We start from the raw sequence: 16,462 nt of genomic DNA, 5'->3' as shown, positions 1-16,462 counted from the left end.
TCTGTGCATTTCTGTTCTGGCCTTGTCTGATTTCCAGTCCAAGGTTGGGTAATATAAGTCAGACAGGATCAGGGTGACAGGCAGACTCCGAATAGATTTGTAGGGGATAAGATATGGTGGGTGTCCTGGGGTTGGATATGTTTGCCTATAGCTACCAGTACTTTGCATAGAGGTCTTCTCAAAGGTTGACTGCACTTGGAGGGTCTTGTGTGTGTCAGACTGTTTGACCAGCCTGGAGGTGTGCGTGTGTCTCACATATATGTATGGCCCCACCTCATTTTTCTTGGATGGCCACATTTTGGGGTCAGGATGTTGCATAGGATGAGTGATCAGGGAAGGGTGTGTTACTCCCCATGGCTGTGGGCTAGGGTTCTGTGGCTGCAGACATGTCACCATCTTCCGGGGTTAGGACTGCCTGCAATGAGTGCATTCCCATGTTTAGACTCCTAGCCCTGCCTGTCAACTGTACAGAGTATCACAGAATGTCCACATTCATGACTCATATCTTGTTGGTTACCCAAACTAGTGTAGTTTGCAAGCAAAAGTGTTTTGCAGGTCACTCAGGGTTGAAGTCAGATATTACGTGACAGCTGAAATTGCAGTTTCAGACTCTGTACCCATCAGACATTCCATGTTACTACAATCATTCCATCAACTTTATAACATTCAAAACAAACTCAACAGAAAGGAAAACTATGTAGAAACCAAAGCTGGATACGTTCCAAACCAACGGACTTCTCTGTGGTTCAGCAATCACAAAAACCGATAAATCTCGGAAAGCATGAACTTTTATTAAGCATAACACGCAAGCTTTTCATCGGTATCACTCCCAACTTCTTCAGAAAACAGAAACAGCGTCATTCATTAACAACTTCTAGCTCCTGTGCAGATAATCTTTCCTGAGGACCAAAATGAAGCGGTTATTCTGGGCTTTCTAAGTTTCATCAGTACTTTCCCCACATCCCATTTATAAATGACATCCGTTCCTTCCAAAGCAATTGTTCTCAGATTTAAGTGACACCGAGTTCTGAATACACAAACAACATTGGTAGCAATAATGTCCAAAGCCACATCGCCAAAATGTGATGTGGCTTTGGACATTATTGTTACCAATGTTGTTTGTGTATTCAGAACTCGGTGCCACTTAAATCTGAGAACAATTGCTTTGGAAGGAAAGGATGTCATTTATAAATGGGATGTGGGAAAAATCCTGATGAAACTTAGAAAGCCCAGAATAACCACTTCAGTTTGCATTGTTTGTGTATTCAGAACTCGGTGCCACTTAAATCTAAGAACAACTGCTTTGGAAGGAACGAACGTCATTTATAAACGGGATGTGGCGAAAGTCCTGATGAAACTTAGAAAGCCCAGAATAACCACTTCAGTTTGGTCCTCAGGAAAGATCATCTGCACAGGAGCTACAAGCTGTTAATGAGTGACGCTGTTTCCATTTTCTGAAGAAGTTGGGAGTGATACCAATGAAAAGCCTGCGTGTTGTGCTTAATAAAAGTTCATGCTTTCTGGGATTTATTGGTTTTTGTGATTGCTGAACCAGAGAGAAGTCCGTTGGTTTGGAGCATATCCAACTTTATGACATTATTAGAGTAGTATTTCAAAGGTGTCTTTCTCTTTGGACCTTTTTCACCCCATTAGTCATGGCTTTGTCCAGATTTCTGGCTCTCTGACACTGGCAGCTTTTCTGCTAGCAGTTAGCAACATGGCTTTTCTTTGCATTTTGTAGACTGTGTTATGTTGTGGTTATGGACCCCATGACACTCCTTAGCAGGGCACTGTGAGTGAAGCATGGGTATTTGCCACAGACCTATAAGCCAGGTGTGATAGATTTAAGCCATCTGTAGCTAGACAGAGCATTCTGATGATTATATGTTCCCAGGCTGCTGGCAGTGGACTAACTTGGGATGGCACCAGTAAGTTGACTGTGGGTGTTACTGACAATTGCTTTCTATTTGTGCTGATCACTCTAGTTGATGGCTGGATGCTGCTTAATTCTAGGGACATGTTACTGCATTTCTATGGGACTGTGGGAGGGTTGACACATCTGTACACAATACACATTTGCAGAGACTGCACTAATATTTGCTTAACATCTTCGTCCCATTTAGCATATTGGAGTCCCTATCTTTGAGACTGCAGGCATAACAGTATCAACCACAGGTCAGATTGTTCTGGCATAAGCTTTGTAATTTCAGACTTCTTGCCTTTCAAAGCCTTACTGCCACTGCCAGACCTGCTGTGATATCAGTGTATCAAAGTCTGTAGGTGGGGATTTCATGGATGTTGCCATGTGGGGGCCTTTCCAGACATTTCTGTATTGTTTTCTACAGCTGATCTGCTAGGTGAGGCTGGGGATGGGTATGGGAGCCCCACTTTGACATCCATGTATGTGACCTATGACCACCCAGTTATTTGGCTCACCACATATACTGCAGTGGTATTTGTCAACTAGGGTGGTACTGCATAGTGTGGGTTGGCCTGTACTGGGAATACACTTCCTGCTGTCCCACAGAGCTGTCAGTTGTCTGCTGCTACCCCAGTAAGCCACCCCAATTCCCTTGCATGCTTGAATCAATACCATAGATATGCTATCAGAACATTCCACTCCATTCATTTATTTTGTTAAAGAGACTGACTTACCTTGTGCCTGAGGCTGTTGTGAGGATGGTGCTTGAGGGCTGACTATGTCAGACGCAAGTAGTACAGTGCCTATACATGGTAAGGTATAGGTGGGGTGATGTTTGGCATTCATTTTACTATTTTACTGTGTGTGTGAGTCAGAGAGAGATCAGTCCCTCGGGCCATACAGTGTCAACGTTACATGCTATGGGTTGCCTCTTTGCCAAGCACAGGGCATACTGGGCATGCCTCCATCTGCATACAGGAGCAGGCTCAGGATGTTCCTCCTACGAGTTCCTCTGTGCCTGTGGAGACCTTGGCAATGGTGGGGGGCTGTGTGGCCCTACCCAGTTTTGCTCCTGCTGCAGTTGTTTCTGCAGGATCATATTGTGTAGCATGGCACATACAATGAACACGTGTGCACATGTGGCTGGAGAATACTGCAAGGCTCCACCAGATATGTCAAGGCAGTGGAACCGTGACTTGAGCATCACAAACACAGACCCTATAATGATTCTGGTTTGTGCGTGTGTCTCATTATGGTGTTCTTGTGTGGGTTTGTGTGCATTTCTGATGGGTGTCATCAGTCATGGCTTCAGTGCTTAGCCAACATCCCCCACCAGATGGCCATATGGGATGTCCCCACTGGCAAACACCTGGTACAGCTGTGACAAATGCCAGATGTAGGAGTTGTGATAGCTTCCAGGGCTGCCAGCACACACATTCATGATAATGCCCTGGGCATCGCACACGACCTGGCAGTTGATGGAGTGGAACCCCTTGCAGTTTAGGTAGATGTGCATGAGTCTGTGGCACCCAGTACCTCAGGGTGTTCTGCTACATGGTGGAAGAGATGCATATTGCAGGTCCTCTCCTCACTGGTGCTGGGGAATTAAATGTGCTCAGCAGCATGTGGTCACATGGTATCCAGGAAATGGAGGAGTATCCTGGATGCAGATGTCTGTGAGACCCCCATGATATCTCCAGTTGGTCTTTGGCAAATACCCATAACTAGTATTCTTAAGGCTACACATACCTTAGTATCCACTGGGATGGATTCCCCTCTGTTGGTTTTGGGTCTGAGGTGAGGCCGGCACAGCTCAACAAATTGCTGAAGTATGTCCCTGTCCTCCCTGTAGTGTTCTACTATCTCCAGATCATGTAGCCCTTGGTAGGTTACCTTGGGTCTGAACACTTTTTCTCCTTCTCCTCGGTCTCAGTTGGTTGTCAGCATTATCCTCCTCACCACCCTCAGTCTCTAGCACATACTGATAGATCAAAGCAAAAGCAGCCCCTAACATGTTTTGTTAGTTTTGTCAGTTTAAAATTCCCCTGAATGTGTACACCAATGGTGTAGAGTTTGTGGGAAAAAACAGACTGAAAGGTGTTTGCATAGTTTATACCAGTGTGCTGGGCTGCTGCCTGTGTAATTGGCTGATTCTGATACATTCCACCTGCCAACTATGATTGTTCTCCTTGAATGCCTTCCTTCTGCTATTTCCCCTTCCCATTTCCTCCCCGTTTATGCCCCAATGTGCATCACGCATACCCATTGCTCAATTGTAAACAGTTCTGCTATTTCCTGTTTTTTTTTTTTTTGTTTTAGGCCCAGTGCACACTGCACATACCCATTTAGCTACAGTAAACACTTTTAAGCAGAACTGACTCTCTGCTGGATGTGAACACACTTTGCATTTTATGGAATAAAACCATATAGCCCCAGACACACACCCTTCCTTTGCTGTGCTTAGCTAAGAGCAAACACGGGCCACTGAGATCCAATGTGCTTAAGAATGACACACCCCCTTTTCATGTTAGCTGCCCCTCCTGTCTACACAGTGGTCTTAGAGTACCTACACGGTTAGGTGCAGTCTGACACTTAGAAGAAATTTGTGATTCAGTATAAATCCCCTCATTTGCATACACCACTGCCTTACTCCATAGTTACCACACTTACATTGGGCCTTTCCCCTTAGCAACCACTATTCCCTGGTATTGTTTTCATTCTGCATGCCATTTAACTATAATGGCAAAATGTAGATTTCTGTAAAAATTGACCCCCCCCCCCCTTTTTTTTTTTGGCATGAACATGTTTGTGCGCCGCTGCCCTATGCTTAAATGGCAGAGATCAGCCCTGAAAAAAAAGGTTTTATTTTAAAAAATTTAAACTATTTATCATGCCAATGACCATATATTTGGCCATTGGCATGCCTAATAAATATAATATATGTTTTATTTCAAGCTGTCATGCCTCCATTTTCTAATTTGCAGAAATGTGTTCACCTAGTAACTGACCACACTTCTGCTTATTACACTATTCCTGCACGGACACCTGCTTGCTTGCTGAATCGCTAATTCACCTCATTTGCATGGTTTTCACCAGCAAATGAGGTAATTAGCATTAGGCAGTGGTGTCCATGTAGGAATAGTGTAGGAGTGCTCATGCATGTCCTGGGAGCCCTTTACTGAATCTCTTGGCGGCCACATGCAGTGCAGCAGCTGCTGCACTATTCCTACACTCCGTGTAGGGTTTACTGAATCCCGGGGCTTGTTTATTATCATGTACCTGTGGTAGAGTTCCCTAAACTTGAAGCAAAATGACTTCTGATTACAAGCCGTGTAGAATGAATCAAAGAGAGCTTAAAGGTAAATGAGTCGACCCTCTCCCCTACTCATTCCGCAATCTGGCATTCTGATCCAATGGCAATGCAGCCATGGGAATGTACTTCATCAACTGAAAAAAGGTTTAGGAAAAATCTGTAGATGGATTAAATATTGATTATTGTACAGATCCTTTCTTTCATTAGGTGTCCTTATATAATATATATGCTCTCCTGGTTGCTGGAGGCTTTGTGTGTAGTTTACATCAAATGGCAATCAACTAAACCCAAACAATCAGAGCAACCAATATTAAAATGAATCTTTATTGCAGTATGCAAGTCTTTTGGTATTCCACACCCCCTTACTTAAACACGCTAACTACACCACTAAACAGTGGAGAAAGAGCAATGACTATCTAAAGTGAAAGATCACCTTAATGCATCACACACACAGTTACACTGTACACCCCATTTCCATTCCATTAACTGACAAGGCATTAAATACACAGGATATTTATTGTTTTCTAAATCTGCAAGTAAATGTAAATAATAAGCACAACTGTTCCTCAACAAATGTTGATACAATGTGTTGATCCCAAATGAGAGAGAGAATCACCAGCTTTTCAGGACTGCTTTTGATGTATACATTTACTCTTTCATCAGAAGATAAAGCAGCACCAGCATGGCTCTTTTTCCATTCTCTTTGCCTATCGGATACACTGGTAAGTATCAGCAAAGATCTGCATCACACATTTTAAAAAAAGTGTACCTTCTACTGGTCTGGAGGGGAGATAAGCACAGGTCCCTGCTGTTACCTGCAGTGCTGGATTATGGGTCTTATTGGTGTGAAGATGAAAACAGTAAGAAGCCTATTTAGTAAGTGTGACAATAAGACAGGATTTCAAACTAAATGAGAGTAGAAACATTGGAACCTATTTCAGTGTAAGCCTGGAGATGCATTTCCACCAACTATCTTGTTAATTCAGCCCTGATTATCTGTATGCCTTCGGAATTATCATGAGACATTTCTAGGCAAAAAGCCTATAATTGCCTATAATCAAAAGCATGAACAGACATAATCAGAGTGCTAGAGAAAGGGTTTAATGTGGATCGAGTCCATTTTTGCTTTTTCTCACAATGGCTTTTACATTAAAATGCATTCTGGTTTAAAAAAGAAAGATTCTGAACTGGTCTCCATGAAGCTTCTTTCCTTGGCACCAAAAATATTGTTGAATAAACAGTTCTTCTATAATCCCCTGAATCAGCAGAGGCTGAATGACAGGAGGGAAATGAAAAGTTTGGAATCCCTTGGAAGGGAGGAAGTTAGAGAGCCTCACAGCCATCTCTGTCCCTAATGGATCACTTTCTGAAACATCTGTCTGAAGCTATATGTTGCCAAAGTGAGAAATCAGAAAGTAAAACACAGACTTGTTGGACTGTCCATTATTCTTATTGGAACATCCCTGCCATCACTTTTTATTTTCTTCTTACCTTTAGCTTGCTGCGTCTGGTTATTTTGCTTTTTGTAAAAAGTTGTAGTAACAGTATCAAACCCATTGAAAAACGTGGAAGAGAAGGAGCATGAAAAATCTGTGAAATTCCCTGAATTAGCCTGCCACTCTCATCACACATTTTAAGGAACTCTAGAGCAGATGGCCTAAAAAACTGCCTGTCTGTCTAAGGCAGAATTCAACATTTTAGATTTAACATTTGCAGCTAGGTTTGCAGTATGCAGCCAAGCAAACCTCCTCATAGCATTACCAGTGGCAATATCCCTGGAAGTCATATCAGACAAATTATATTCACATTTCAAAGAGTGGGTAGCCACATGAGACACAGAAACAATAAGGTTACACAAAGGATGTTTTTGTTCTCAGATGAAGAAAAAGATGCCACCACTTGGATTCATTAAAGCCTACACTAATTGTACATCATTCTGAGTGAACAGACAACACAAGCATAACTCACACCTTCTTCCTCCTAATTGTAGTTTTCCTACTGATTTTCTTCCAGCCTTAAATATCGCAAAGGATTCATAAATGTTACCACAAAGTGTAGACACATGTACACTTAGTGTAATCTTTCTGAGGAGCTAGAAATCACAAAAAATGCGGTAGGGATGTTCTTGAATATAGATTGTGTACATGTAATGTAGGTATTAATGAATCATGTTCCTTATGTTCTCAAAAGAGGCAGGTATAAACTTTAACATATGAGCTTGATAGTTGAGAATTCTAATACTTTTTCCCAAATCTATCAAAAGCTTTCCCATCCTTGTCAGAATGGGAGGGGTTAGCATTTACCAGATGTTTGGCGGTAGCTGGGTTTACAGCACAAATTACCATTAGGTCTGATCTGAGATTACAATATAAAAACTTGTAAGATTGTGAAAATTAATGCAATCTATCTACTTCAGAGGGGTCAGCAGCTGGCTGTTAGGCAAGTTACAGGTTGTAATAAATACATCCTCCATTGCCAGGAAATGCCAACTGTAGCAAATCATACTTCTCTTAAAAGAAAGAGGAATACCATTTTGTTACCACTGAAACAACTGAGTCATTCTGGAAAATCCTTTGAAGGGACTGTCATAACCCACACTTTCATCAGAATCAGAAACCTGAGGTAAAAAAAAAAAAAACAGAAGTTATCATTTCACTGTCATTTTATGGTTCAAAATCTCAAACCTCCTTAAAAATGAAGAATTATTTTTTATTTTATCAGAAACAGATGAACTGGAAAGGCTGACAGCCTGAACTAAACTCTTAGTTAATCCCAATAAATGAGTTATGTCCAAAGTAACTGAGACATGAGAAGGAATATATTTAATTTTTTGGTTCTTTTTGCAGGCAGTTTTGAAGAAACAGACATTCCTTTGATAGACAAGACCTCCTTAAGGACAGGCACCCTATTCTGACTAGGTACAGCGTTCCCTACTCCTTCTTCCAACACCAAGAGTAGTTGTCATTTGCCTTCCAAAAAGCACAGGTGTTGTACTTAATCCTTGGTCCATGAGGGCTATAGGGACTACACTAAATAGAGCCAAAGAACAAGAATGGTTTGAGGAACCAGAAATGGCTACAGCACAGGCAGCCATCTGTGGATGAAACACTTTAGTAGCCTGCTGTAGTGGCAAAGTCTACTAATTTTTTTTTCTTTTTGTGGCTAGAAGATGGAAAAACTGATTAACTGGTAGGTTGTTCCATGGTAAAGCTGAAGAAGTTGCCTGATTCTCATGGAAGTTTGGCAGCAGCAGTAGCTGGCAAAACAAGTATTATAAAAGTCATTTTTTTCCACCAAAGGAAAAAAAGTTTTATTTTTTTTCCCCACAAAAGTAAAAAGTAATGTTCCTGAATAAAAGTTAAAAGAACACTTTTTCCTAGGTTTAAAATATATATTTCATAGAAAGTTTAGGTTCTGTCATAAATGTAAAAGCTAGAAGTACCACAAAGGGAACTTATTTGCCGCGCAATAGACCATTGATCCTCAAAAGCCCAGAAAAGGAGTATTCTTTGATAGGATGGAAACTGTGAAGGGCTCAGTCCCCAAATCGCTCTCTTTCTTCAGCTTTGCTCAAGTTTGAACACATTGAAGGTGTCCTGAAGCTTTGGAAACTGGTCAGCTGTTACATCCTTCAAAGAATAAAACCCATACAGCTAAGCCACTGTTTTCATCGGCTAGCCTTGTTAACATAATACAAATAAAACGAGAATTAAGTGTATGTTGTGGTTCTAAGCAGAATAAGTACTACCTATGATAATCCTTAGATAACATTTTTCTATTGCAACACACTTAAGAGAGTTAGGAGATGAAGACAGCCTCCCATCTCTTCAATACTGTTGAGTCACATCATCTCCTGTAGAGACGCCATAAACAGCTGCTGCCATATGTAGGACTTCTTTCCAGTGCCTACAGACAGAATTCTCAATTTGCATACTATTTATCTGAAGATAGAAGAACAGAATATGCCTATGCAGTCAGTCTAACCTTTAAATGCATTTCACATTCTACCTCTTCTTTCTGTGAAGAAATACCTTTGGAGATGAAGGAGGGAATAGTTATTGTCTACAACTGGCTGTTACCTTCACCCTTTGCCCTTCCTTATCAGGATGACCCCCTTTATATCTCCTTGACATGAACCTCTACACCAATATAATGTCAACCCCGTCTCTTTTGATCTCATGTGTCAAATAACAACAGATCTAGCTTCCCTTCTGTTTTGTCAAATCTTTCTTCTCCATTCCATGGATCTTTCTGATGACTTTTCTCTAGATTCCTTCCAGCAGCCTGATTTCCTTTTCCTTGTATGTGCTCCAGAGTTGCAACTCGAGGTGAGACCTACTTACGACCACACATAGTTGAAGCATTTCTTCTTTGATTCAGGAATCTCACCCTTTAAGACTACACCTCAGCATTTGCCTATAGCATGCATGATGCACATTTATAACATGTAATGCTGCATTACGAATGGAAAGCCAGAATGAGGTCAGTTACTTGGTTTGCTACTTTGTTTTATTTTTTTATTTTCTCACATAATGGAAAAGAATGTAGCAAAATATGATTCTGAATCTGCTTTTTCATATGCAGCAGTCTTGATTAATTTTGTTAGCATTAAATATACTCTGAAAGTCATAACAAGGGGAGGATAAAGGGGTTTCTGTCCTAAGCAAAGGCTAGAGGGGGCACAATCCAATGGGGTGCAAGTTTAGTAATAGGTTCATAAGTTCATAGATTCATAGATTCATAGGCTAGCTGCCCCTGTGGGACATTTTAGGCCTAGCCATTCCCTTTTGAAGGTGAAAAATCAAACCCTGTACTTTTGTGTTTCTAAGGTAAACACCTCAACCATTATGCCAATCCCAACTTTAACTGGAGATGCTGTGGGTAATATCACTGCCTCTTAAATGAATGAATTTATTAGTTGAGTTTATTTATCCTAATCTTTCAGTTGAGAGGAGTGGGGCAGCTCCTCAGGGTACCAGATGATCTAGACATGGGCCTGTACTAAATATACTGATTGGGTTAGGACTTTATGGATTCTAGCATTTGATTAACACCTATAATCCTTAGAAGTTTAGAAGGAAAGTAACATATAGCTCCAGTGCCTAGCTTGTAAGCTAATACTACTAAATGCCAAAACAGGTTTGGGGACTCAGAGAGAGAGTGGAAAATAAATACTCTCTTAAATAAGTAAATCTGTTTTAAAACTTTGTTTTTCTTCAGTGCTTTATCTGAGCACACAATGTTGAGCAACATAGATTTTTTAATTAATATGATCTGACCACTATAAAGCTTATCTAAACAAAGAAGAGGTAGAAAAGCTATGCATGCTTTCTATAATACATCCTATTACATAATAAACCAAAACTGAATAAAATTATTTTTAATACAAACAGCATCACAAAAATTTCAGGTAGACATGACCTTGTTGTTTAAATATATATTTCATTATTTTTGGTCAAACAATGATTTTGCTAAACATTTTTGTCTAATTGTATTTTCTTCTATGCCTACTGAACATCAAATCTTCCACCAATCAGATATGGGCCATTCATTCCCTTACATAAAGATTTCTTCCCCGTATCAGGATGCGAGCTGCCCAGAGGTGGATGATATTCAGGCTGCTATGAGGGTAATTTTGTGCCTTCAGTGGCATCTTGGCTACAAAGATATTTATACTGAAGTAACTCCAGTTCTGGGCAAACACATATATGTCCCTAGACCACCACAAGAGACCCTCACCCATGTGATCCCACACCCACTTTGAAGGCTGCAGTCTTTTGGTACTTTATCAGCCTAATGCCCCCCCCCCCCCCGGCTATGTATCTGCATCCCAGTCCTTTCCTCAAGAAATCTGTACAGTATCAACAAGCTCAACCCTCCGGATCCACCTCCACCCACAGGACAGACATTAATATCCTCCTGGCTAGCTGCGTCAGTTGTCTGAGCTGGTAATCAATCTCACTTCACCTAGACCATAGTCATGGCTTTACCCTTCTATATGACAGAGCTAGCATGATTTTACTAAGCATTTAGAAAAGTACATGCTTAAGCAAATTGAATTCTGATGCCTAAATTCTACCAAATTAACTACATGCCTGAATTAATTGCACAGATTTGCATACATGAATAAGATTTATTAAACATTTCTAGGCATTATTCAACCTTCTCCCCTTGAAAACAGGGAGAGTGTTTATGCCACCACTAGCTCATGTTAAAGTAGAAGGACTTGACGTTGTTGATAAAACTGGGAGGTATAGATAGAGTGGTCATTAGTCAAGCTCTGTACTCAGCTTGAACATAACAATCTAGGTGCTTGTGTCTAATGTAAATATTTGTTTTACAATGACATTCACTTTCCTATATGATTTATTATATCAGTCGTCTGATTTTCATAGTGGTAATGTTAGAATGGAAATGGGACAATTGAAACTTAACATGATTTAGACACCAATAATATTGTACTGCTATCACATACACCATATTGACAGTCATATAAATGTTTAAGGCCCCAATCCTGAATATTCCAAGAAACGCCTAATCTGGATTTATGCATTGAATAGCAAAGTAGCTACCTTCATTTCATGACACGTCATATAAAATCCCAACAAGGACATGCACTTTGCTGTGTGATAAACTGGTGTCATGTTATAAAATGTATCAAGAGAGCACAAAGAAGAAAAGAAACTGATTCTGCTTATAGTGCAATGCACATTGACACAAGGGGTCTTAATTTCAACGTTGAACTCACACGAATTCAAACACTTCAATATCGGACCGTAAACTTCGAAATCCAATGATAATGAAAACGCAGAACAGTGATTTTTTTCCCAGGGGAAAAAAAATCAGTGTTCCGTGACAAAAAAAAAATTACACTTAAATATACCAACTCCGAGATCGCACCATAGTGGAGGAAATAGCAAAGCCCCGAAAATGGCTCACTGATTTTTTTTCCCTGGGAAGAAAAATGGTGAGCCGTGGCTTTGCTATTTTCATATTTCGAATGTTTGGGTTCGATATTACAACATTCGAACTCCTGTGAATTTGATGTTGTAATATAGACCTGACACAAGCCATTGCTCACAGCTGCACAACTATAATAGAAGTGAATCCTCCTGGACTGTCAGAAAAAAGATAAATTAAAATGGAGCTTTGTTTTCGGGTCAATCTAATACTTCCCATAGTATGAAAGAAATAATTTCCTGAACATTTATAAACAAGCATTTCTTCCCCAAAAGAATTTAATAATGGCGTATCTTGCATTCTCCTGTTGCTTACCTCGCTCCATATTACTTTTCTCTATTTCTGTGACATCTAGGAAAGAAAGAAAGAAAGAAAGAAAGAAAAAGAAAGAAATGTTTACAATTACAGGACAAAGAAAGAAAGAAAGAAAGAAATGTTTACAATTACAGGACAGCTAAACAAGAAATTACAATAACACTAAAATAAGACACGGTGTTTTGCCATTAATATGTCTGTATACATTTCTTAAGTTGTCTTGTTAAAGTCACATCAGTTACTCCTCAGGTGGAAAAAGAAGAATATTTCAGTTCTATCTAGCAATTTGGTACATGTAGTAGGTTATAAAGCACAGTTGTGGAAACAAACCATAACAGTCGATGTATGAGTAGACCATTGTTGCAGTAGCATAAAGCTATATGGAACATATCTTGCCAAGGATATTGGACACCTGTTCATTACACAAAAGCTTTTGGATATCTTCCTTGTGCAAATATGTCTGTTGGAGAATGAGAGCATGCTTGCATAAATAGGACATATGAGCACCACATTTCAGAGCTTTCTTGCTATTGTAGAGTTCCCTCAGGCATCTTGTTACTACTACATCTTCGGTGTCAGCACTTGCCTTGTGTTGTGGTTTTGTGGGCAGACAAGCATTTACTTTGTTTTATTTATTTTTCTTTGTTTACCAGGAAAGTCCAAATGGGATAAAACTCTTGTCACTGGCTGTTCAGGGAGAAAAGCTCTACATTTAATATCAGTTTTGACTTGTGCATAAAAATACAGTTACATGATAGAAGGAATACAAAATATAAGTAAGTGTACATACATGAGAGAAAACAATTACATACAATAAAAAGGTGTGTTGTTGTTTCTGTAACAGAAACAGAATGGCTCAAAAACCAATGATAACACTTTAATAAGTTTCTCATGGTTCCTGAGGCATTATCTTGATATTTGTGTTTGTTTGGCTGGATTCACCTGCATTAGGCTTTTTCATTTGTTACTGGTGTTATTTTTCTGTTTCTTACAAATGGGAAATGTACAATTAGAAGACAGATCATGTATAAGGACTCCCACTTGTATCTTCCATAATGGTGAATCTCACATCTATTTGTTTTACATTTGTTTGCCATTTACCCCCCAGAAACATATGCAGTAGGCTGAGTAGCCTCAACTTTTTGCAGAGAACCAATGACTCAAAGTCTTGGTCTGAAAGCAATAGCTACTTTGAATCAGTAGTGCCAGCACACTCGCGGATATACCCTGAGGCCATTACCCCACCCCCACTTATTGGCTTCTCTATCTAACTAATCCTGTTTGGTTACTTTAATTGGTGTTACCTGCACTTGCCACTAGATGGCAGTAGAGTACCAAACAAGGTTTCTGGCTCACAGCTAAGGTTTTTATACAGCAGATACCTTATTTTAGCCAGATAAAAGTCCACCCTCTATGCCGTTCAAGAACAGCATAACCTCCCTGAGCATTACGGGAGCAGAAGTCACTCTGAATAAAGTGACTTTTTTGTTTTCACACTTAGCAATATTTATTTCTACCAGATAAGTCAAAACTCACCTGAAAAGAACTGTCCCAGTATGGTTTACTGATTGGTTCTATTTGGTGTTTCACTTTCTTGCTGGCTGACTCCTTGGCTAGGTGGAATATTTCTACTAGCAACTGGGCAAAGGGAGTGTTTTCTCCACCCCCCTAGAACACGTGCTGTGTCCTCCCTTAGCCCCTTTTTTCCCATACAAACTCTTTAAATGTTTGGCTGCACTCGTTGCGCCATTTTTAAACTCCCATTTCCCTATCTAGGACGTCTCCGGTCCTCCGCGTGGTGTGCTTGCTAGTAAGTGTAATTTCTGCTACTTGCTGCATTTTACTCGTAGCATAGAAATGTTTATCTTATCTTAGCTCAGAGAATAATATTGACCACATAAACTGTAGCGTAGATATGTTATTTGAACTAGTAGCATAGATATCTGTTGTTTGTACTATTTAGTCTTTAGACGCTATTCTAGTGGAGGTACTTACCTTCATTTACTACTGTTTTACGCATATGTTAAGGGTATGTTAGCTAATTTGCATTTAACACTGCAAAATGAATTGTTTGTTTGTTCATTTAACTGCTCACAGCTAAAAAACTGTTTTAACTCTTTTGCTGACTTGTAGAATTAAGAGTTTAGTAACGCTGTTTCTGCCTGTTACAGAAATGTTATTGCTGAGCTATATGTAACCTGTTATGGAAAACTTTACTGCTATATGTAACCTAAACTGCTTCATACCATTATTGTCCTTTAGAACACAGTAGCGCTGGTTGCTACACTTAACAGAACAGATATTTTTAAGAGTAATACAGTTATTTATCCAGACCTGACTGTTAGAAGGGCAAGTGTATGTTTTACTCTGAGCATGTTAGCATAAAGTTGTTATAATTGTTTTGCTTATATGCTTGCTACACTCTGTACTGTTACAACTGCACCCTCCATCACTCCTGTTTCCCTGTCTCCCAAGCAAGTCCTACTTCTCCTGGCCTAGTCTGCTCCCTTCCCCCACTGTTCTTTACTTTCCTCCCCTAGTCTCCACCTATACACAGCTCCTCTTCACATCCCTGTCCCTCCTGCTTCTCTCTTCTTATCTCTACACCATATTTCTCTCTTCTTCTCTCTTCTTGTATCTACACTGTATTTCAGTGATTTTAACCTGTTTTCCCCCTTCTGTTCTTTTACAGCTTGGACACAAAAGCGCTGATACACAGGCAGTCTCCCCATTTGTTTAATCATCCTACTCGGGAATTATCCTGTCCACTTCCCTAACTGTCTGGACAAGCGGACGGCCCTCTAAAGCCTCACCAGTGTAGGTGGCAACCTGTAGCTTCTAATTTTTACTACTTTGCTGTTTAAAATAAGCAATAGCTACTTTGAATCAGTAGTGCCAGCACACTCGCGAATATACCCTGAGGCCATTACCCCCACCCCCACTTATTGGCTTCTCTATCTAACTAATCCTGTTTAGTTACTTTAATTGGTGTTACCTTCACTTGCCACTAGATGGCAGTAGAGCACCGAACAAGGTTTCTGGCTCACAGCTAAGGTTTTGATACGGCAGATACCTTATTTTAGCCAGGTAAAAGTCTACCCTCTATGCCTTTCAAGAGCAGCATAACCTCCCTGAGCATTACGGGAGCAGAAGTCACTCTCAATAAAATGACTATTTTGTTCTCACACTTAGCAATATTTATTTCTGCCAGATAAGTTAAAACTCACCTGAAAAGAACTGCCCCAGTATGGTTTACTGATTGGTTCTATTTGGTGTTTCACTTTCTTGCTGGCTGGCTCAACCCGCTCCATTCGCCCTACAGGCTCACTCCACTCCCCTACCCTACCCTCAAATCCCACTCACCCCATAGGCCCTAAACTTATACATCTTGACCACACCTTCCTCTACATCCAACGAATCAGATAACCCCACCAACCTCCATAATTAAAACCACACCCCTTACTCCACTTAACCAATCACAACTCTCACTACCTAGTACTATATCTCTTTAAGCCCTCCTACCTACCACTAGATATTATTCACCATGCCTTCCACAACTACCACAACACTAACTAAAATACTACTCACTACCACATTTGTATCTGTTATAACCTCAGCCCCCAATTCCACTTCCCACCTAAACAAACATCTACATTAAGCCTAACTATCACCCACAATAACATAAATATAGTATCTACACCTACTTACATACTTGCAAAGTTCCACAGACTGTCCCATATCAAATACTATAATCCTTCAACCAAGAAAGCTCAGTTTCTACTAAGTAATCTACATTATAAATTACATATTCTAAAAATACATTCCTTACAAAATGGTGACATCCATCCTAATCCAGGCCCAGCCAATGTCCTACCTTCTAATCTTCCCATCACTATTCCCACTATCACACTCAGCCCTAATAAACTCCCCAACTCACTCCTGATAGCACATCT

The 16,462-nt window shown here is 40.2% G+C and overlaps 1 protein-coding gene across 1 annotated transcript in view; it reads right to left on the bottom strand.

Annotated features, from left to right (window-relative positions):
- Positions 1-16,462, bottom strand: part of LOC122791474 (hemicentin-1-like) — an 810,132-nt gene that overhangs the window by 257,799 nt on the left and 535,871 nt on the right. The window contains exon 14 of the mRNA XM_044059217.1: positions 12,510-12,545. Coding sequence (XP_043915152.1) covers positions 12,510-12,545 — 36 coding nt within the window. The remainder of the gene's footprint in view (positions 1-12,509; positions 12,546-16,462) is intronic.

The sequence above is a fragment of the Protopterus annectens genome, chromosome 17.part0 (genome assembly GCF_019279795.1).
Source record: "Protopterus annectens isolate FY-2018-M chromosome 17.part0, PAN1.0, whole genome shotgun sequence".
Lineage (NCBI taxonomy): Eukaryota > Metazoa > Chordata > Ceratodontiformes > Protopteridae > Protopterus > Protopterus annectens.
Note: the sequence above shows the minus strand (reverse complement) of the source record. Positions and strands in the feature narration are given on the sequence as shown.